Raw genomic sequence first — 23,915 nt, 5'->3', positions numbered from 1 at the left:
TTGGATCATTAATGGGGTTCAATTCTTTACCATTTCTGTCCCCTCATCTGTAAATTTAATTGTTGATTTCTCTTGTCAGATGTTAAATAGCTTTATTGATTTTCACAGGCTCTCTATAAAAATATAAATCTATTGTCTGTTGCATTTATGGTGGATAATTTTCTCAGGTTGATTTTTGCCTTCAACACACATATATCTGAGTTTTCCCAATGTGTCAGGCACTGGTCTAGTCATCATGGATAAAACATATGCAGTCTCTATTCTTAATGACCTCAGGTTTTAATAGGGGGAGGCAGGCAGGTAAACAGTAAGTGCAATAAGGTTTTGACACCTTCCGTTAGAAGTACAAATAAGCTACACTGGATGCACTGAGAGAGGTGAGTGGTCAATTCTACATATTGGGGCCAGGAGAGGCTTCACAGAGGAGGTGATTCTTAACTGTAAAATACTGAACAAGCTACTAGGGAGCAACAAGGGACGAGGTGGCGAAAGGCACTCCAGGCAAAGAGAACCTACAGACAGGGCCAGAGAGCTGATTGGTTAAGGGAACTTAAGTAATTGGTTTGGGATAGGGATTAAAATGTCAGGCAAGTCCAAAGGAAGGAGAGATCGGAAAGACCTCAGAGGTCACATAATACTTAAAATTACACACAACTTTAGATGTTCAACAAAGTCAAAGTAAACTTTTCCTTACTCATCTTTTACATAATGTTTAAGCTAAGAAAGTCCTTCCTAGCCTAGAGATTTTATGGTTACCTTTATTTTTCTTCTAGTTTACATTTAATACTTTGATGTTTAATCTTTACCTTTAACTATTTAATTATCTGGAATGGTCTTTGTTACATGATTGTAAGCCTCATTTGGATACTTTCTCTTGTTTTAATGTTTATCATATCTGTATCATTCATTAAGTTTCCTTATATAACCTTATTTTGGTGAGGGGAAAAACTGGCAGTGCTGAATATCTAATAAAGAGTATTTAGTCACACCTGGGGACAATGCTAAGGCAAACAAACAAACAAACAATTTCATTGGAGTTTGCTCTTTTACTGAACTGTGCCAAACACTGCAGATGCAAACTAACAGTCATTCAGGGTCTTGGCTCTCAGAGGTCCACTGCTGCTTTGTATTTACTGACTGCAATTTTTTAAGGAGCCAGCTGTGCTTCCAAAGACAGTAATTTATTCTAGTGACAACTGAAGTGGGGAGAGGAATGAGAAATAGTCACTGCCAACTTGATTAGTTTAGTCCTACCAGAAATTAGGTGGAGTCAGGTTTCCTGCCCCTGTGCTAGCGGGAAATGGAGGGGGGCCGGCACCTCCTCTCTGCTTGGTGTAGGCCAGGCACCCGGCTGTGAGCTGAGAGCTGTGATTGGTTAGAAAGGCAATCATAAGGTGACTGGATTGGTTCTAGGCTCCCACGCCTCCTATTGTTGCTTCACGGCCTTCTGAAGGCCTGTCCACCAATCACAGGGCTCCTTACAGGAGGAAGCAGCTGCTGGGGAGCGCCGGGAGGCCCTAGCAACCCTGCGGCTTTTGAAATCCGAGGGAGGAAGACTGTGGAGTCAGCCGGATAGTGAAGGAGAGAGAGACTGTGCCTGAGGATGAGCGGGCTCTCAGGATGCATGGACACCCCACTCTCGGAAGAACACTTAGACTCACAAAACAAACAACTGGAAAACCAGGAAGAGGAGATGGGATTTCAGGAACTGGATGGTCTGAAGGAAGCCTTGGCAAACCTCCGGGGACTGTCAAAGGAGGAAAAGAGTGAGAAGGCGATGCTTCGCTCCCGTATCCACGAGCAGTCCCAGCTAATCTGCATCCTGAAGCGAAGGTCAGACGAGGCCCTGGAGCGCTGTCAGGTCCTGGAGCTGCTCAACACAGAGCTGGAGGAGAAGAGGCTGCTGGAGGCCGAGAAGCTGAAGGCTAAGAGCGAGCTTGCCCAGAAGCTGGAGGAACGCTTTATGACCCTGGCAGCCAACCATGAGTTGATGATCCGCTTCAAGGATGAACACAAGAGTCAGAATATCAAGCTGAGAGAAGAGAATGAGAAGCTGAGGCTGGAGAACAGCAACCTCTTCAGCCAGGCTCTGAAGGACCATGAGGCTAAAGTCCTGCAGCTCACCGCCCGGAGCGAGGCCCTGGCCGAAGAGCTGCAGACTCTGAAACAAAGGTGTGCCCAGGACGCCGACCGGGCACAGGCCCGAGAGAAGGAGCTGCTGGAGCTGCAGAGCCAGCAGGCAAGCGCCCACGCCAAGGAGACGGAGCAGCTGCGCAGTCAGCTGCAGAGCCTCAAGCAGCAGCACCAGCAGGCCATGGCGCAGATGGCGAAGGCCGAGCAGGCCCACAGCAGCCTGAGCCAGGAGCTGCAGACCAGGCTGCAGATGGTCACTCGGGAGAAAGAGGAGCTGCTGCAGCTGTCCATGGAGAGGGGCAAGGTGCTTCAGAGCAAGCAAGCAGACATCCGCCAGCTTGAGGAGAAGTTGGAGACAGCAAATGTGGCCAGAAGACAAGCGCTAGAGCGGTTTGAGCAAGAGGCAGTGGCTGTGGACAGTAACCTGAGAGTTCGGGAACTTCAGCGTAGGGTCGATGGGATCCAGAAGGCCTACGACGAGCTCAGGCTGCAGTCAGAAGCTTTCAAAAAGCACAGCCTGGATCTTTTAAGCAAGGAGAGAGAACTCAATGCCAAACTCCGCCATCTCTTCCCATAAGGAAGCTTCTGTTTCCTCTGGCTGCCAATGTAGAATCCAAATATTTGTGCCTTAGCATTATGGCAAGGGTAAAGACGGTTCTCCATTTTTAAAAAATATTTTTAAGCACAAAAGGCACCGCAAAGAAAAGCAACTTTGCTATGATATCGTTGTTGTTGACTTTGTAAGGCTAACACTGTTTCAGTCCTACCACTTAGAATACCAGTGATTTACCAGATTGTCTTCTGTGCCTTTGAAATCTTCCTAAGTGTGCTATCAGTATTGCTACCTCTTCCATAATATACTATTTATTCTCAACCTCAGATATTTTCATATATCCTATGATTTTATATTAGCAGTCTCTATAGATTTAAATAAATCTTAAACCTGCAATCTGATGTGCTCTTGTGAAAAAAATTAGCATAATTAGCCCTTGTAGATAGGTAGGTTTTTAGTCTCCTATAGCTGAGGTAGTAAGCTATAACAGTTAATGGCGTAATAATAGCATAGACAACTTGCAGACAAAAAGTGATTTTGCAACAGGCCAAAAAATTGCTTACATCACTAGCTTTACAATTGTATCCTTTTAATTTTATTTGCACTAGCTTGGAAAACAAAGGTTGAGATCATTAAGCAAGTTTTATTATAGTCCTTCTGTATTAGCAATGAGATCCAAATAAGTGTAATCAACTAGTTTTGATTTTTTTCCTGCAAACTTAGATCACATTCCATTTTCTTGGGTTTTTTTTCTCCTTAATAAAAACAGGAGTTAGAGATACAAGCAGGCAAATATCAGCAGTTTCATTTAATATTATACACTATACTAATAGAAGGCCCCAGTCTGGGGTAACAGCAGACTGGATAGATACGTATAGAAACTCACAGTGATTGTTTTGTTTTTATTAGCATGTGGGTTTTTTTCGTTTTACAATTAGCTTTTTCCTTTTTTGAAACATCTAAACAATGTGTATATGTATACTTAAGCATTTTTGGAGGAATACCTAAATATAGAGTTATAAAAACAGGAAATAGTTATATATTTATATAAAGTTTTTAAAGAGGTAGTTATTAAAAATAGACTTTATGCTTTTTATTTTCTTGTATTTAGTTGATATATAAACATTATTATGAATATCTCTCAAAACTAATGCTTTGGATTTATTAAAAAATATATTACTTGGTACCTTTTATATTTTTTATTTTTTTGTAAATTTCTTTATTGTATTTTTTCCATTACCAGTTAGTTCCCTTACTTAATAAACAATTTTCAACCATCACCTTACCTCAGGCATCTTTTAAAACCTATATTCTTACAGTTTTATTAAGCTTGAGAAATTAAATACAAATTTCAGGGAACTACATCACTGGCTTTGGAAGGACTATTCCTCTTCCATGTTACCAAGGATCGGAATATAGGGGCTAACTTCATAATGGTTATCCTCTATTGAGCCCATATTATTTATCATTATGCTGAAGCTCTTGAAATAGATTTTATTTAATCCTTATGGCCATTCAAAAAGGTAATTATGTTCATTTGTATTTCAAAGAAGAGGAAACGAGGATTTAGTAATTTGCCCAAACCCACCTAGACACTGAAGTAGCTGGGATTTTGCTCATACTACCACACTGAAAGATTTGTTGATTGTCTACTGAGTGCCATGCTCTGGGAGGAGGCACTGAGAATAAGCATGAAGAAGTGTGTTTTCTGCCCTGGAAGAGTTTCCGCCCCATTTAGGCTGGGACAGATTTGCAATTACACTCAGTACGGTGTGTTTCCACAGGGGGCGTTATGAGATCTCAGTGGATAACACCGTTTCCCGACCCCCGCCCCGCCCCGCCCCGCCCCGCCCTCGCCCTTCGCCACGTAGGCGCGCGCAGAGCAGCAGACTTGCTTGGGGCTAAGGATTGGATGGTAGAGAGGATTTTCAGAGATCACTAACACAGGAGTTGATATACAAACTGGTTGTTAAGTAATAAGTAAAATTTCATCAGGTGGAGAAAAAGGAGAAATGTTTGCGTTAGCATCGTGTAGAAAGTCATGGAGGTTTTTTGTTTTGGATTTTTGTGTGTTTTTTTTTTAATGTCCAGAAAGAATATTTGAGGAAATCATAAGTATTTGGAAGGAGGTGTAGAGAAGCTTGTCTGCAGATAGCACTGGGAGAGAAGGTTGTGGACATAACGTAGACAGTCTCAAAATCCAAGCTGGCCCCTTATATTGGGGGGAGAGAGGGTGAAGGGGACGGGCAAGCGTACAAATAAGAGCCACAAACCAGCAGCCTTCTTCCTCGGACCCAGTTCCAGGTTGCTCTGCCGGGGGCCAGGTATGCAAGCTGCCCGCGTCCTTCCCTCCCTCCATCACCCTGACACCTGCCCGTCCAAGCTCTACGCGCTTGCTGGGGATGGTCTGCTGGGGATGGTCTCTCCAGCCCAAGTTTTGTGAACAGCCTTCAGGGCAGAGGCCAAGCGGGTCCTGGAAACGGGCTGATAGTCATTTGGGAAGGGAACCTTGGGTCTTGACTCCCGTGTATAGTTGAGTAGAAGCCTTGACCCCAGGTACTCCTCATTGATGGGGAAGAGTTCCTCAGGAAACACGCAGGCGAGGGTGGGCTTGGGGGTGGTAAGGTTGGGCCTGGGGCGCGTGTCTCCTAAAACGTGAGTAAGAAGGAAGGATCTCAGTTGCCCAGGCCTAAGGATAGTGCTAAGGATTTTGGATTAGGTTGGACCATATAAAATTGCCACTTTCTCAGTCACAAATGATTAGATATGAACATTTCATAATGTCCACTCTAGTACCCTTTTGAAAGATATTAAAAATGGGTAATGAGCACAGAAGGTCAAAGAATGATACCTAGAAAACAAGCGAAGAAAAGAATTCGCAACATAGACTAAGAAAGTAAAAGGAGTGTGAACCTATGATGTGTCAAGTGCTTTTCATGTCACCCTCGTAACACCTCTTCAGGGAGGTTCAGTTTTCTCTACTTTACAAATGAAAAAAGTAAGACTCAGAGAAGGTGATGTGCTCATACCAGGGATTTTTGGGGGTGGCAGGAGTAGGTTTGGACCCAAGCCACTCTGGCTGGGTAGGCTTTCTGGGTGTGTCACCTACATAGGGACATTGTACGGGCTTTAATGTTCCACTGTTGCTGCCTTGAGATTCTTAATCATTGTGTGACAAGGGGCTCTACATTTTCTTATCCCGCTGAGCACTGCAGCTTGTGTAGCTGGGCTGCTTTCAGGCTCTAAAATCCGTGCCCCCTCCGCCCCGGCTGTACAAACTACCTTCTAACGAGCCACAAAATGGCATTGTCTTTTCCTTTTGTGCTTCAGAGCATTCTGTATTCCACTCTTTCAGTGCTTAATTTGTAGTTAGTCTGTGACCCAGAGCCAAATTCAGGGATGAGCAACTAGTTTATTGTGGTTTGCTGATCTATAAAGTGATGCTTATCACTGGAACAAATGGGCAAAATGTCAGTGGACTGCTGCCAAACTACTGCCCTTGAAGGGAAATTTAAAAAGCAAAACAACAAAACTGCTTTCTAAAGCAGACCTGTAGCCCTAGTAAATTTTCTGCGATGTTCCACAAGCAGTAACCCTAAAATGAAAGTCAGAACAGAGATTCTAAAGCCAAGTAATGTGTGAGTAGCACTGTGTAGCTGTTAAGTGCGATCTTTTGTGTTACCTATTCAATATATTGTAAGCCCTTCAATGTGCCTTTACGGAACTTGCGTGGTTCCAAAAAAAGTCATGAAAAAGAGCTAGAAAAGGAATGAGAGTGACAGGAAAAGTGAACTGACTGTATGATGTTCTCTCAATAGTGGCTCTGTTTCAATTAGTGAAAATTAATTCAATATAATTTGTTTCCAGTAAGCAAAGTACTAACAGAAAATCTATTTCTCCCCAACTTCAGTTATTCAAACTAAATAATAATTTAAAGGAGATTGTTTGAAGGAGTACCTTCCCAGGTGCTTGCTGTTCGGTCCAGCCTTGTTGCTGAGACACCTGTAGAATGCCTGTGACTGGGTCAGCGCAGGACTGATTCTCTCCTTCTGACTTTGGCAAGACAAGGAAAAACAGACAGACATTTGAGATACTGCACCTTGGCACACGAATAAAGGAAAAGGGACAAAGGTCCTAACTGCTCTCCCAAAGCTGATCCTGTCCCTCCAGGTGACTTGTCTTTCGTTGTCACTGGCCAACATTGGGCCATATGCAAACACCTCAACCAAGCATCTTCATGGAAACTGTTGTCACCATGACTAACCTGGGCCTGTCAGGATCTGCCCCTGGGTGGGAATGAGGCCAGTCTATGCTGCAGAGTGGAAGAGGCTCTCTGATGGATGTAGGCAGGACTGGCCGCCAACGGTGTCTGTTATACCACATCTACTTACATTGACAAGGCCTCATCAGGCTAGGAGTCCTTTTTTTTTTTTTTAATCTTGGCCTCTTAAACTGTAGGAATTTGGGGAGGTAGCCAATAATGGGCTGTTCTAATTATTTTTCCACCTTCCTAAAGATAAACTTGAAGTTATTTTCCAAAAACTAAAAACACCTTATTAAATTTAAGAGCCTAGAATTGTACAGATGCATCTCTCTACATCATGCTGTTCTCTCCAAACCTTCTGTTTATCTAACTTGGAAAAAATCCAAGAAAAAACTCCCCTTTGGACAGATCTCCCTGGTCATTCATTGTACTTTTAACTGACTCACAGTGCCCCCTCTCCCAGCCCCCTCATTCTCCAGTTTCACAAAGGGACTCAGTTATTTGCCAGACTCTTCCTATTTAATGCTCTAACCTACTCTTATTTGTACTAGTCTAAAGTGGCACTGTTTGTAATAACAAAAAAATTGAAAGCAGGTTACATATCATCAATAAGGAACTGATTAAACTGTAGTTCCTTTACACATTGGAATATGTTGCAAGTGGAAAAAAGAAAGGAGGAGAGAAGAAAGAAAAGAGAAAGGGGCTCTTTATATAGTACTCTAGAAATATCTCCAGGATATATGTAGGGGAAAAAAACAGGATGCAAAATAACTGTAGTATACTATCTTTTGTGTAAGGGTAGGGAGGCAGAGAGGGAAATAAGAAAGCAAATATATTTACTCCTATTTGCATAAATACATATTGAGAAATAAATACTAATAAAAGTGGTTATTAGTGGTGCGGAGGGGTCTGGGGACTATGGGTTAGGGATAGGAGTAGAAAGGAAACTTCTCAGTGTATACCATTTTGTATCATTTGACTTTTGAACCATGTGCAAAAGATAAAACATTATGTCATTAAAAAAGATAATAAAAACAAAACTAAAAGAATCTTGCACGTAACTCCTTAGCTCCCTACTAAGCTCTATTTCTGAGTAGAGGAACTCAAAAAGCCTACATATTTTTCTTTCTCCAAGAACTGAGTAGACAAAACATATTTTATATAGAGCTGAATATGGCCTGACATATCTGGGTCAGGCCATTCAGCTGGAAGCTTTCACTTTCACAAATGTTCAACAACATATGGCTAATGACAACATCTTCTTCAATTCTAAGGAGTGCCTCCTAGTGATTACTATTTCTCTCCTAAATTTAAAGATTTAAATATATTATTTTTCTTGTGGATTTTCACATGTCTGTGTGAGACCTAAATTTTAAATTTTAGAAAACCTGTTTTCTCATTTCAAGTTTTTAGACATTGGGAGTTGGTTTTGGTTTTGGCCTAACAGATAAATAAAAGATAGTAAAGGTGGGGTGGACCGAGCCATTCTGATCTTTCCATTTTAATTAATAACTCGTTCATTTATTATAACATCAATTTGACAAATATCAATTGAGAGCCTATTATTGGCCAGGCACTATGCTAAGTCCCGGGACACAATGTGAGCGGACAGAGATCTTACCCTCACTGAATTTGCACCCTAGGGAGTGAGAAAAATGCTGAAACATGGGATGACATGGGAGTGCATAGCAGGGCTTTCCAACGTAATGGAGGAGAAGTTAGGGGATGCTTTACCTAGAAGTGGCATTTAAACTAAAGCCTCTGGAATGAGTAAAACTCATCCAAGAGAGGAGATGAGGAAACCATGAGAGTACAGTAGCTCAGAAGACTTCACAAGGCCTCCTGTTCCTGATAAGAAAACTGCCTCTCTTAATTGCCGCATCATTCAGCATGCAGAATAAGCACTCATGGTAGACTTTAATTAGAGACTCTGTGGCCAGATTAATTCCATTTTGCTCACATCCATATTTACCTTTATCCCAGTTCAAAGTGTGAGCCTTTATAATCTGGCTCAATCCTCCCCGAACCCCACCCCCACTCAAATGCATTACTCCTAGTCCCTTTGGAAACCCAAATCCATGATCACTGAAGTAGTCAAAGTATTAGCGCTGTGAGTGAAGGCATGCATTGGCACCAGATTGCCTGAATTCAAATCCTGTCACTTACTGGGTGATCTTAACTATGATCTTACTGAGTGAAGGGGAAATCAGAGAGCTAAAATGTTCAGTGAGTGGGGGCTACGACCAGGGCATAGTATGAATTTCACATTGGTATAACCATATAGAGAAAATAGTTATCCAAATAACTAAGAAAACAGCATTTTAAGTGAATATCTTTAATAGAATATATTCCAAGGAGAACAAGAGCCACAAAGAAATCTTAGTAATTTCATCGATTAGTTTTATGGTTAATTGTTACACTGTCATTCTTTTAAAACTACTATATTACACTTTAAAACTATTTTAAAAGTATGTTTTAGATATACCTATACATAATGAGAGACTGAGAATGAGAGAGGCTAAAGCAAAAAAAAAAAGATTTTGTTAATATTGCTAGAAATGAAATTTTCAATGTATAAATTAAGGTATTAAAAAGTAAAGTAAAATAATTTAACCTTAAATTTGAATTGCAAATATCAGTCTAAATCTATAACAGTTTTCCTTTAAAAAAAAAAAAAAGAAAAGGAGAAAGAGCACTCTGTCCTCTGTAGCACTTATGCCGTTCTGCTGTATCCACTCAGCAAAGCACCAACCCTGCCTGATTCAGCTTCATTCCCTACCATCTCTGCTTCAATTCTCTACTATAGAAAATTCAATAAACTTATGTATTGGTACTGAAGTACCATACAGTAATGGTCTTCGTGGAGAATTTGCTAGATTGGTATTCATGATCTATTTTAATCCCTCTTTTAATGTGCTTTCCTGTATTACAGAAATGGAAAAGCTAACACAAAGCAAACCGTATTTGCAGACTCCTCTGCAGTTATATTTGGAAGATGTAAATGAGGCAGGGGACCTTTTCTCTTGCTTTGGCAGTTGCTGCCCAGCACATATTTGGAGACATTTTTCTGCAATAGCATCCCAATGAGCATTTGCTAGTTTTATGGGATATGGTAGCCAATCCCCAAGATAGCACTTAATGATCCTTGTTTCCCAGTATTCACATGCTTGTGTAGTCCCTTTCCACAGTGAATAAGGTCTGACTCGTGACCAACAGAATATCACAGAAGTGATTGTATGTGACTTCTGAGGCTGAGCCATAAAAGACATTGCTGCTGTTTCCTTGGTCTCTGGAATCAGTCATTCTCTGGGAAGCCAGGCACCAGGGAATGTAGAGGCTCACAGCTTGTGGGGAGGCCCTCATGGAAGGGTCACTGAGGCATTCCGCAGGACCAACCTGTCAGCCGCCTTGGAAGTGGACCCTCCAGCCTGAGTGAAACCTTCAGATGACGACAGCCCCAGCCAAAATCTGATTAATTCCATGAGAATTCTGGAGCCAGACCACATAACGGCAATTACAAATTTCTGACCAACAAAAAACTGTGAGAGATAATGTTTATTGTTGTTTTAAGTCACAATTAGCAAAGATTTATTGTTGTTTTAAGGTTTTGAGTAACTTATTAGGCAGCAATATAATATATGGGGTTGAGTGTTTTGGCAGCAGTTGTGCTCTTGAAGCCAAAACTTACCCAACTGGGGCAGAGAGAGCAGTTTTTTACCAGGTCTGTTTGGCCACATTGTACTGAGGGGCATTCTTGATCACTCAGCCTAATGCCCATGCCTCACATCCTTTCAGCGACTTTCTAAGCATGCATTCTCTGTGTTACATCTTTTTCTGCTTAAAATAGTTGGATTGGTATCTGTTTTCTGCAACTGAGCTTAACCTAATAAAAATATTCATCTCAAATCAATAGCTAGACACTAGAGACATTCCTGTTAAGGTAAGAAATAAGACAAGGAAATTGGCTATCAACAGTATTATTTAACATCAATCTGGAAGTGCTATTTCATTATTGTATTGTAAACGAGGCAAAATTGTCCTTATATACAAAAAAGTGACATAATTGTCTACCAGGAAAATTTGAATGAATAAGCTGAAAATAAAAACTAGTAAGAAATTTCAGTGGGTTAGTCAGTTAAAAATTTAATGAAAAATATCAGTCGCTTTCCTGTGTAGCAACAATGGCCATTTAGAAAATATAAAAGAAGAAATAATCTAGTCCAGTAACTAAGTATGAATGAAATAACTGGGAAAGATAAATAAATAAACTTAATGCAATTTTTATAAAAATTCCAACTTTTTTTGAACTTGGAAAATTTATGAAGTTATCTGGAAGAATAAATATTCATCTGTGGATAGAAAATCCTGAGAAAGTAAGACTAACAAAGGAGTTGTCCTATGAGATATTTTATAAAACTGCAGTAAAAAAAGAATGATTTTGCTTCCAGAATGATGAGACTGATCAATGAAATAGAAGAAGAGCAGAAATAGATCCAGCTGCATGTAAGAATTTAATATATGGGATACATGTTGACAAACAAATGGAGCAAGTATGAATTTTTCAATAAATTTTATTATGGCAGATCACATTTTGAAAAATTATATTCCTATGCCACATTATATACCAGAATAAATTCCATTTGGATCAAAATAAAATAAAATGTCACTCATGTTGTTAAAAAACACTCTTAGTAATGTATAAGTAGAAATAATTAAAGAAGTTCTAAAACATATAGATAATATTAGTATTATTTAGGCTAATAAAGCCTTTTTAGGCTTAATATTAAAGTCAGAACCCATGAAGAAAAATTTGATTGACTATTTAATAATTGTAGCAAAATAAGTAATTTCACCGCTTTCATCCCCCAATAAATAATCAGCTGGGTGAAAATTGGAACATATAGGGGGCAAAGTATGTTTTCCTTATAATGCATAAGTTTATCTAAATCAAGAAGGAAAAAGACAAACATTTTTCCTGAAAAACATTTTTTCCCTCCTCAAAGACAAATGGACTAAGGATGTGAAGAGGATATTCGCATTAGAAATCAATTGGTATGTGAAAAACATGCAACTTTTTAATAATGAAAGAAATGCAAATTCACATGAAAATATGCCACTTTTTGTTTTTCGATTGGCACGTTTTTAAAAAAACAAATCAACTATCGATGCATGTGCAGGAGCTAAATACTGTCATACACCATTGGTGAGAGATACCTTTCCATAGGTAATAAGATCTATGAATAAATATTTTGTCTAGAAATTCTACTTCAAAGAATTTATTCTAAGGAGGTTACAGGATAAGTAAACCAAGATATTTGCACAATAGTATCATGTAGTTTATAATATTGTTACCGAGAAAACTGGGACTTGGTGACTTTACATGTGACCCAACAATTAGTGTTGAAGGAAACAGGTTTTTAACAGTTTCAACCTTTGTGGGGCTGAGAGTACTCCTGCTTAGAGCCCTCCTTTTCCACGAGACCCAGAACTTCCCTTGATTTCCAAAAGGCTACAAGCCAAAACCATGTCCAGAAGTTTCCCATATTTTTAACTCATTATCTGGTTACACAGATTTCCATCCTTTTTGGAATGCACTTGAAGGTTTTAGAGTCATCATTCTTTTGCAGCAGCTTTGTTCTTTAGAATTTCAGGTACACTGTTCTTAGCCTTCATGTAGTGATTCAGGAAAACATGTGCCATGTTACATAGGATCATGGTGGAGTCCAGGGATGCACACATGCCAAGAGAGTGGCTTCTCCATACATCCTTCAGAGAAGCAGGAGTCTGCAACTCAGCATTCTTCGTCACAGTTCAGCTTCAAGCATCTAAGTAGCTAGGCAGGTCCCCACAGCTCCATCAGCTCTGCTGCAGACCTCCTCTCTCACTGCAGACCCCATGGCTCTTTTTCATTCTGACCTTCAGCCCACCCTAATTTAAATGCTTGGCCCAGAACTTCGTATGTTATTTCATATCTGGGCATTCCTGTAGTACATTAGTGTCTCATTTTTTATCAGTTCCCCAGTGTCTCTTACCCTTTTTTTTGGCTGCCATCTTTAGTCAGGGCAAGAGTTCCCAGTGAATAAAAGTTGCAAAGCTCATGAAATGGAATTCTAGACAGTCATCAAAAATAAACATGTGGATCTATATTTAATTCTATGAAGAAGTCCACAATATATTCATACCAAAACAGTAGAATTCAAAGAAATAAAAACAATATGTATATGTACAGAGAAAACTCTTTATATACATACCAAAATTTTATTAATAGTTATTTTGGCATAGTTAGATTGTGAGTAATCTCTGTCTACTTTTTAATACATTTCTGAATTTTTTTGCAATGATCGTTGTAACTAGAAAAAAAAGCAAAACAGCTGGAAAAAATCAAGAGTGAGAAGAATAAGGACAAGAAAAGGGATGAATGGTGAAAAGGGGTAGAGGATCTATTTTCTGGGAGGTTTACTCTTGCTTTACTTGCTTTTTTGTGTTCTGAGGCTACCTTGTAAAACTTCCTTCTCTTCCAGTTTTCTACTTTTGTCTTAGTCCAACTGGAGAGGCTTGTAAGCCATGTATATTTAAACCAAAATCTGTAATTAGGGAAAAATATAATAGTTTAATCCATGATTCTGAATTTTTCTTAAGGAGAAAATGCAGTTGGATGGGATTAGCAGCCACACAAAACACCCGTAACTAAAGGCAGGTCAGAGCATATATCACCTTGTCACTGTTCGGTATTCTACTTTAACAAAAGCTTTTCTTACTGGGAAGGTTAAAAGGGACATGGAGGTCATTCATTTAGTCTTCTAGATACCATAGATCACAGTTACTTTGCCCCTGGCAGAATTGTTTTCATTAGTTGACCTTTATTACTATGCCTTCTGACAAAATTGGAGACCTTGTTTATTCAATTATTTGACAAATATTTATTGATACCTAAACTGTGCTAGGGACTGTTCTGGATATTTGGGACCTATCAATGTCCAGCTTTCTTTAAACTTGCTTTCTGTCCTTCTGAAAAACAGCTGTATAAATAAAAGTAGTTATTGTTGAGGTTAACTGCTGCTTTATTCAATATTCCCTAGAGAAGTTTAAAACCTAAGAGTTTGAAAAGTGGGTAAGGAATTCATACATGGTTTACTTTACTCATGAACAAAGGAAAGTTTGCTTCTTTTTTTTTTTTTTTTTTGGTTTGGGCTGCCAGGAAGCTTAGCCTATTGTTAGCTCAATTTGTCTATGCTTTTCCGAACTAACCTTTCCTTCTTTTAGAAATCCTTATCTTCCTATTTCATCTATATTTTCACTGGCCTTGCTTGTTAAAAATTTGAATTGTTTGTTTCTAATGTATTTGTGAACTGCTTCCAAATCTCAAATTCCATGTGAGATTAAAGGAACAAAGATAACACTATGAAGAAACAAAACGAGAATGTGGTGAATTTTTCCAAAGAACCTACTTTGTCTCTTTAGAAAATCAATATTAAGAAAAACTTAAAAGTAAATGGAACTAATCTAGTTTGAGAACATAGCAACCGAATGTAGTGACTCTTATTTGCATCCTGGATCAAAAGAAAATATCCACGTAAAAGATTATTCTGAGGAAAGTTGAGGAAATTTGAGTAGACCTGGGTAATAGTATTACCAAATAATTGTTAATTTTCTGAAGACCTGATAATAACGTTATGATTATAAAAGAGAATGTCCTTATGTTTAGAGAGGCATAGTGAACTATGTTAGGGTGGTGTGTATTGTCTGGAACTTTGGGATAATTCATAAAAAACATAGTGTTTTTTACAAACACTTATATACAGGTTAAGCGCATATGGCAAAACATTAATTGCTAAATTGTCGAGTCTGGGTATTGGGTTGAATTATAGTGAAATCTGTACTATATTCAATATGTTTGGAAGTTTTTGTAAGAAAAAGTTGGAAAATTAAATTATATATGAGTGGTTTATTTACGACTTTTTTCTCCTACTACTCTGTAAGTGTTGTAATTAAAAAGATATTGTATTATAGCGAAAGGGGAAAGGAGCAATTTCGAGGGATCTGGTCACCAGTCATAAATTCCGGAGAAATCCAGGGTAACTTTAAATTTATTCAAAAGTTGGTATCCTAAAGGTAATTTCTGAGCTAGAGTGGTTTCATTGGAAGTAGAAGAGAATGCAGAGTTGCGAAGTGAGGGCTGAGAGAATAGATCACTTTTTCAATAAACTCGGGGTTTTGTTAGTTTTGCGGCTGTTACTATGACATCACTGGAAATCTGGAATTATTCCCACCCCAGGTCTCCCTGAACTCTCGCGATACTGGAGCCAGGTGGAGCGCGAAAGGCCGTGGGAGGGGCTGGGGCGAGACGGACCGACTTCCGCCTAGGCCGTCGTCTCGGTGGCGCGGTCGAGTCATCGCGGCGCCTCGTTGTCTTGATCTTTCTTCCTTCCCCCGCCTGGGCGCGGAGGGTGCACCAGCCAAGTGTGGAGGGGAAGCGACTCGGACTTTCCCCTTCGTTTCGTTCTGGTCGGCTCACCGCTTACCCGCGCTGGGGCCTGGGGTCTTTGGGGCCCGCGAGGCCCGGTCTGAGAGGCTGGGGCCTACGTGGGCCCGCCGCTGGGCCCCATGAGGCACATCCTGACCAAACTGCTGGCGGCCTCCGGCACCGATTCACCAACCCGCAGCGAGAGTCCTGCGCAGGCCGCCACCTGCTTACTGCCCCCGGACTTGACCCGGGCGGCAGCAGCGGCGGAGGACGAAGAGACGGCGGCCTTTGGATCTGCAGGCAGTAAGCAGCCGCGCGGAGACGAGGGCGAGGTGGAGGACGGGAGGGGGGGCCGCGGCGGCGTAGGGCTGCGCGCGCCCTCGCCAGAGGAGATGGAGGAGGAGGCGGTCGCCAGCGTCCCTGGGGAAGAGACGGAGGACATGGACTTTCTGTCCGGGCTGGAACTGGCGGATCTGCTGGACCCCCGGCAACCAGACTGGCATCTGGAACCCGAACTCAGCTCGCCCGGGCCCCTCTCCTCGTCTGGCGGAGGCTCCGATAGCGGCGGCCTCTGGAGAGGGGACGACGACGACGAGTCTGCGGCTGCTGAGATGCAGCGATTTTCTGACCTGCTGCAGAGGCTGTTAAACGGTATCGGAGGCTGCAGCAGCGGCAGTGACAGTGGCAGCGGCGAAAAGAGGCGGAGAAAGTCCCCTGGAGGCGGCGGCGGCGGCAGCGGCAACGACAGCACCCAGGCGGCGACAAAGAGTCCTCGGAAGGCGGCGGCGGCTGCTGCCCGTCTTAATCGGCTGAAGAAAAAGGAGTACGTGATGGGGCTGGAGAGTCGAGTCCGGGCCTTGGCAGCCGAGAACCAGGAGCTGCGGGCCGAGAATCGGGAGCTGGGCAAGCGCGTGCAAGCACTGCAGGAGGAGAGTCGCTACCTACGGGCCGTCTTGGCCAACGAGACCGGACTGGCTCGCTTGCTGAGCCGGCTGAGCGGCGTGGGACTGCGGCTGACCACCTCGCTCTTCAGAGACTCGCCCGCCGGTGACCATGACTACGCCTTGCCGGTGGGAAAGCAGCAGCAGGACCTGCTAGAAGAGGACGACTCAGCGGGAGGAGTGTGTCTTCATGTGGACAAGGATAAGGTGTCGGTGGAGTTCTGCTCGGCGTGCGCCCGGAAGGCGTCGTCTTCTCTTAAAATGTAGGGTCAAGTAATCTGCTCTTTATCCGCGTTTACCCCTTTCAACTCCCTTACACCATGTAAAACACCTTAGTGGGACATCTTCACTGGACACATTTCAGGAGGAAAAAAAGTAATATTGAATCTTTAAGTGTTTAGCTAAAAGCATGAATGTGACACTGTAACCAACTCCCAATGATAACATGTGACTATTAAATCTCTCTGACAGTTTCTTTTTTAGGTGATTTCCTTCCTGCCAGGCTCCGTTGTAGGGGTTACAGAACAGTCGTTCCCGTCTCACAACCTGGTAAGGATCCATCTCTTCACGTAACGCTCATGCTCTGCTGCTTAGTCTACTTTAATGGGCAACATCTCAATTTTGTGTGTGTGTGATTATTTTTTTTTCTTTTTTGGAAGGTGGGAGGGGAGTCTAATTTGGGCCCTGTCCACCCTGGAAACAGACTTGTGCTGGTCAATAATGTATTTAAGATGCTTCTTATGGTTGAAATAGCTGTTAATGTGTCCCCTTGTTCAGAGTTGCGTGTACCTAGCTCTTCTGTCCCCAGTGTGGACATGGCCTTGGAAGACATCGATTCCAACTGTACACTGAAAGCTGCTAATAGAGATACAGTTTGGAGACAGTGAAACAGGTGAAGTTGAATGGAAGTTCCGAGTTGTACGAGGTGCAAATTGGAATTCCAGTTTTAGGACAACTTTTCAGAGGTTGACAATAAATGTTTGGGGCATGCACAAATGTGATAGTTGTTTTGCTGGGAGTGACAGCGAAATAACTCTTAAATATTCAAGAATGCCTTTTAGTTTTAAGTAGAAAATATAGAAATACAATATTCAAATTAATAGATTTTAATATCTCACCATTAGAGAAGTTGGAAGTTAACATGCATATCAGACTCCTGTGTTAGTTACTTGAAGGAGGAATGAGAATGGTTAATGAAATGTTTCTTTGAGAGCCAGCACAGTGATATTACCCTGTCACTGAGTATGAATAAATTGTTGAACACCTTTATTTTTGTTGTATTAAAATTTTAGGTTAAATTTATGTATGATTAGATTTTAAAGGTTGTGAAATATGAATGAAAACATGTAAAGTGAGGCTTCACAAAGAATCTTATTTTCTGTATTTAAAAACTATTTGTCCTATTTAAAAATAATTTTAGAAATCGAATGGTTCTGTCTACTTAATGACATGATTGACTCTTTCCAAAGATGGGATACATTCTTCCCTTGAAGTACTCTTATCTATCGTCCAATTGTATATACTGAGTTACGGTGGCCTTCAGTGTAAGAGGCATTAAGAAATTCTTTGTGAAACATCACTGTTTGATAAAGTATATACCTATTTAGCATCCTTGTTTTTCTTTGTGCTAAAGTGGATACAGCTGTTGGGGCAGAAGAGACGGGACCAGCTGCTGGCCACATTTCCTGCTTTATTTTAAAAGGTAGTATAAGAAATGAGGAAAAGAGGTAATATCAGGGCTTCTGCTGTCTTATTTTAAAATGTTCATAATTAAAAAGTATTTTCCAGCAGTCCAAAGATGTAAGTTATCTTACACACAAAATGTTTTATTTTGTTGTTATTTGGTTATGAAAATGGAATCCTTGTTCTTGCACAACTGTAAATGTTTTGTTGCTAGATAATGCTATTTGAGACCAAACTTGGTCTCTGGTTTCCAGTGCATCACAGCAGATTTTGTAAAATCATCTACTGCACTTGAGCATGAATGGGTAGTAGCCAAACTCACAACCTGGAGTGGATGAACCTGCTTATACCTAAGTGCAGGAGCAAGCCCCTCACAATGCATGGATATTTTAGTGCCTACTGAAATACAAATATTTAAATATATATAAATATATACCAAAATATATTTATATATATCAAAAGTAGTTGGAAGAGTTATTTGAAATGACTAATTTGTGCTATCTATGGAATATGTTAAATGTAGCTTTTTGAAACTGAAGCCTTGAATTGAAATTTAATTAATACTTGAACATTTTGTATATATTTCTTTGTATATAATTTTGTGCAGTACCAATGACAAAAATACAGTGTCATAATAAAACCAGGTTTGATGATCTTTCAGTTATGGGCTCAAACACTTTTTTCATCTCTAATATGACATTGAAAAATAATGGATGAGAATAGGAAAAATGATTGTTGTTAATGCTGACTGTGGGTCTTAAAAGGTTCTGGAAGCAGTAAGTGCGTTTTTTCTAAAAATTATACGATTCCTTGGAATATTTTCTCCTAACGTCAATGATTTTCCTGCATTATTTGAAGTTGGGGCTCGGGAAAAACAGTAGTCAAAAGCTTTCTGAATTGGGATGCTTTGAAATTCCAAGTGTAGATTTGTAGAATGTCATTTTATAAATGGCAGTTTTTTGGAAATACTTGATTAAGAACTTTTGAAAGTGGAGACTAGTATCGCCTATTTTTAAAGCTGCTTTGTTAGGTTACTTATATTTTAACTGTCTTTTCTTAGTTTCCATTTCATTTTCCTTTTTTTTTCTAATTTTGGTGACTCAGTGATTTTGTCATTTTTTACATCAACTTCATGGTCTTGTTTTTACATGGTATTGCATGTATTTAGGACCGATCTATCAGGGGCTTTAAATAAATTTGGTCATATTTATGTGTAAGCACATTTTACTGTAAATGTTTGAGTTTCTGAATTTACAACAGATCTGTTTATTTCAGTATGTAGTAAACAATATCTTAAAGTGTCCTATTCACTACTTGTTAATTAAAAGGTTATGATTAATATGAAACTGTTGTCTTACTATTTTTAGAAAATTGTGTTCTGATGAATAATAGTTGGTTAAAGGTGATTTCTGGAATATATGGATTGTTTTGAAATTTTCAGGTTTGGCTCGTTTTCTGTAATGGATAAAGACAATTTAGTATTTGGGCAACTTTTTTTTTCTCCTAATTTTGCCTCTATGGCAAATGATATAAAACTAGACTAAAGATACAGCTTTTTAATATTTGTCTTCTGATGGTGACAGGAATTCATACATTAATTGAACTAACACATCATATTGACCTACTATTTCTATCATATTGACTTACTGTTTCTGCACTTCCTTGACCTGACGTAACTTAAAATGTCCACGTTTGTTAAAATGTAGTCACACCTCTGATATAAGCCGACAAAAGTGTTCAAAATATTTTAAATATTTGTACATTTTATAATCACTAAATTAATCTCTCTCTCTTCTCTTTAAACAGCTTAGCAGTGTCTGCAAAAAACGAATCTTTTCCTACAACCTGTTAACTGACTGGACTGATGATAACAAAGTAATTGTGGGAGCCATGTCGGTCAAAAATTTGGCATCTGCTGAAAAAAAAAAAAAAGAATGCCATTTTCAAGTTCCCAAATTACTTCTATACTGGTTTCACTTTCCAGAAATGGAGATATGAAAAGATTCTCTGGAATCCTTGAAAGACTTAATAGAAATACATGAGACTAAGTTAATTTTGGAACAAAATTATACTTTTTGTCTTTCATAGGAGTGATACTCAGTTCTTCGCATACCTTTTAAAAAATTGTAACCGTTGGAGAAGAGAATTATAGTTTTTTCATCAAGGAGTATTATTAGGTTCTTTACATAATCAAGAACACATTCTATGGAATTACATTTAGTGGAGTAGAATTGCATAAACAGGCCATCAGTGATCACAGGCATATCATGAGTTTGTATTTATTTCCTGGAACATGAGAAATAATCTGAAGTACAGACAGATCTTGCCAAGTAGAATGTGAAAGTTAATGTACAGTCCTTAACTATAAAGAGTAATCTTTTTAAATAGATGCATTGTCTGTGTATCTTTGAAAAAGTTGGTTTATGATTAAATATGTGGGTAGTTAATGGCAATTCAGGGAATACCAGGATGTGTGGATTCTGAGGTTTTGGTTTATTGAGCTTTCTCTGAGTACTTGGTAACTTTCTTTTGAATATTTTGAGGTTTTTAATGAATGGTATACTAGTGTCTACTGTTTTACATAAATTAAAATTTCTCTAGTGTTATATAAGGGCTTTAGTATTCTGGATGATGGGAGTGGCTTTTTTCATGGAATGCGGTTGTTTACTTAAACATTTTTCCAGTTTATTACAGTGTGAAAAAACACGCAAAACTCTGGATTGTTTTATTTCATTTTTGTTGGGTTATGTTAATACATTCTTTTACCTGGTCTAGACTGAGCTGTGCTGTCTTACATTTGGGCATTATAGTGGGAGAGGGTAGGGACTCAGGCTCTCATTTCTTTTCTTTCCATAATAATTTATCATAACTACAGTTTGGTTTTTGTAGGATATTATACAAAACCTATTAAATCCACTCAGCATCTTGTATTTTAAGTACATTCAGTGTCTGTGATGCTTGACAGCAAAGAGCATTCCCAGTCGCTTATACTTAAGTGACTGGATAGATACTTTTACAGTACAAACAGTACAGCTGGTTATAATTCTGCAAACAGTGATTAGACAGCAACACTATTTGGTGACTGTACCGCTTTAATGGAACACAAGTAGATAATTCATTGATAATGAGTAATTCTCTTAAAATACGTAATTACCAAGTTTATCATTTTGAAGGTTTAAGGTCTTACTAACTTGGTCAGGTTTTTAAACTAGCCAATCTGATAACTAGATAGTAAAATATTTTCAAGTTTTTAGTTTTTTTCCCAGACTTACCTTCAATACAAAGTTTTAAGATCCTCCCAAATATTTATATTTTTGTATTTTATTGTACTGTTTTCTTCTTCAAAAGCCAGGTAGTTACCACCTAAGCCAGGAATCAAAAATGGGGAGGGCTTTCATTAGAAACTTGTAGTGTTCTGTTTGGCTGGCACAGTATATTTTATACATTTCAGCTTGAATACCAAAATACTCTGTCTAGTTACTCCCTGTTGTCTTTTAATATCAGACTGAGCTCTGTCCTAGACTGGAAATAGTCATTTACTTTCAGTTTTGAAATGCAGAAAAATAAAACTGGAGATATTTTAAATTTTATTCAGAAAGTAAATTATAATTAGGATCATAAATCATGTAATATTAGAACTATACTGATTATTTTTATATATAGGTTAATAGAAAGTTACTTTCCTTTTTCATTGCTTTGGTTATTGACAGTAGTGTTTTTATTCCTAGTTTTTTACCATTCCCCGATTTGTACATTCCTGATTTCATACTCAGGTATTTACCACAAAAAGAAGCCAGTTCACAACAGATTTTAATAATTTTTTAAAACCTTGTTGATCCAAAGTTACTTATTTTGATGAGAATATTTTGCTCAATTTTTGGTTAATTTAAAAATCTAGTCAGTAATGGTGTTTGAACATTTGTGTAGTTGTGCTAATAATGCAGATTTGTATTTTATTAATGGGCCAACTTTCTTCAAAGTGTGCCTCCAAATTCTGTATCTTTTCCTATATACCCATTGAGGTCAATTTACTAGACTACCCCCAACCCTACCTCTGGCTATTAGTGTATTTACAGTTTGGGGTTTGCAAATTATATTAATTTAAGAATAATATGTGAACCTTTTCTTTTTAAAGCCAAATAACTAAGTAAATTGTAAAAGACAGATTTAAATAGTTTGTTTACTGTCATTGAACTGAAATACTAAAAACTGTTTTCCTGAGGCACTGTTCTTTAGGTCTTTGCTACAAATGACTGTTTCCTTAAATTATAATGCAAATTCATATGCATCTGCCCCTGACCAAAAATTTTGGTTAGATGTGTAGCAACAGATTTAAAATAACATTCTTTTTCGCTTACGTTGTCCACTTGCCCATTTAATTGATAAGATGATTTAAGAAATACACAGTGTAAAGGACATACTAGAAAAATCCTGAAACCATTGTAAATTCTTGTATTCACTTATAAATGGTATGCTAGGGAGTAAACAATGTAGGAGTGTTCAAGGGTATGTAAGGAAACAATTTGCACTAATTAGGTAACATCAGTGGGTTTTAAATTATCCAAGTTGATTATACCATTGTCTACTTTTAAGGAGTCTAGTTTAGTAATTGGGGTTTCTTGTTTTTGAAGTCAGGAATTACTTTTAATTCATTGTCCGTCCACCGTCTTACAGTGACAAATAGAACTGTGATTTAAATAAAAGTGACAATGAAGATACAATGTGTAAATTGGGGTCAGAGCTTTAGCTTGGTATTTTAGCTTGTATAATAGGAAACTTTCTCCTTTTAAATTTTACATACATATTTTTTTCTAGTTGTAAAAGTAAAGCATATTCATTATAGAAAACAGATGAAAAATCACTTGTATTCTCTAATTCAGAGAATATCCATTGTAAAACAGAGTAATTTGCTTTTTCATTGGGATCATTTCTTACATAAATGTGGTAGGGAATAATACATTTTAAGTACCTGCTGAAAGAATAAATCATCTTTGCTTTCTGAAAATTTAAAATGTATTTTTTTTTAATTTCACTTTAATTTTTGGCTGCACTGCTTTCTTTGGAGAAAGCTTATTTCACAAAGGTGCCTTTCCTAGGTGACCAGCTATGTTCTCCTTTCATACGATTTTGAGTAGCTTAAGGTTACTTAACAGCTATGTCACTGTATCTGGAAGGAAAATCTAGGATGCTTATGAATATGACCTGATATTTTGTAATATTTTATTTGGTATGACTAATTTGTTTAATAAGAAAAGTGTTTGTCTAGATAGGTGCTGTCCAATACTGTAGCCTTTAGCCACACTTGGCTAAAAATTTAATTAAAATGTACAATTCAGTAACTCAGTTGCATTAGTCATTATTTCAGGTGCTCAGTAGCTAATAGCTAACATTGCCAATCAGATATACAACATCACAGAGTTATTGGACAGTACTGATACAGATGCTGTCACAAAAGAAAATGGTTTAAAGAGTTGAGATCAAAAGACTTAGGAAGAGGAACACAATAGGTCACGTCTAAAATTGAAATGCTCTTAGAAAACAAGGAAGGATGATATTTCCAAAACCAGGAACCATAGGAAGAATATGGCCACCATGTGACTGCCTGATACTGACACTGTTAGGCAAATTACATGTTACATAATACCAATCTTGAGTGACATTAATGATGAGCATTGAGGGCCAGAAAGGCTAGTTAACTTGCTTAGCATCACACAGCTAAAAAGAAAGGCTCAAGTCTGAGTCCAAAAACTATTCCATACTTGATGGAAACTTCCAAGATAGAACTGACTTCAGCCTTTTAAGAATATAGCTTTCCAATAAAAATATAATCGCTGTGTTATAAATACAGCGATTTTTGAAGTATGTACCTATATCATT

The 23,915-nt window shown here is 38.8% G+C and overlaps 2 protein-coding genes across 5 annotated transcripts; both read left to right on the top strand.

The window, feature by feature from the left end:
- Window positions 1-1,549: 1,549 nt before the first annotated feature.
- On the top strand, window positions 1,550-2,710 carry CCDC89 (coiled-coil domain containing 89). The gene is given in 2 exon segments (XM_054576168.1): window positions 1,550-1,623; window positions 1,625-2,710. Coding segments are annotated over 2 exon segments (1,089 nt in total). The 5' UTR covers window positions 1,550-1,620.
- A 12,597-nt stretch (window positions 2,711-15,307) lies between these two features.
- Window positions 15,308-20,837, top strand: CREBZF (CREB/ATF bZIP transcription factor). 4 transcript variants are annotated; one of them, XR_008529379.1, is made up of 4 exons: window positions 15,308-16,618; window positions 16,827-16,904; window positions 17,989-18,057; window positions 19,845-20,837. XR_008529379.1 is itself a non-coding variant. In XM_054576369.1 (2 exons), exons 1-2 carry the CDS (start codon window positions 15,555-15,557, stop codon window positions 16,840-16,842), a joined length of 1,080 nt encoding a protein of 359 aa, XP_054432344.1. In that variant the 5' UTR covers window positions 15,308-15,554; the 3' UTR covers window positions 16,843-19,764. The 4 variants fall into 4 exon arrangements, 1 of the variants encoding a protein (XP_054432344.1); XR_008529381.1 differs by having other exon boundaries at window positions 16,827-17,247; XR_008529380.1 differs by lacking the exon at window positions 19,845-20,837 and having other exon boundaries at window positions 16,827-17,247; window positions 17,989-19,764.
- The last annotated feature ends 3,078 nt before the right edge of the window (window positions 20,838-23,915 follow it).

Source organism: Pteronotus mesoamericanus, unplaced genomic scaffold (genome assembly GCF_021234165.1).
Source record: "Pteronotus mesoamericanus isolate MK-2021 breed Mesoamerican mustached bat unplaced genomic scaffold, CSHL_Meso_final contig_33, whole genome shotgun sequence".
Lineage (NCBI taxonomy): Eukaryota > Metazoa > Chordata > Mammalia > Chiroptera > Mormoopidae > Pteronotus > Pteronotus mesoamericanus.
This window is presented reverse-complemented; position numbering and strand designations above follow the sequence as displayed.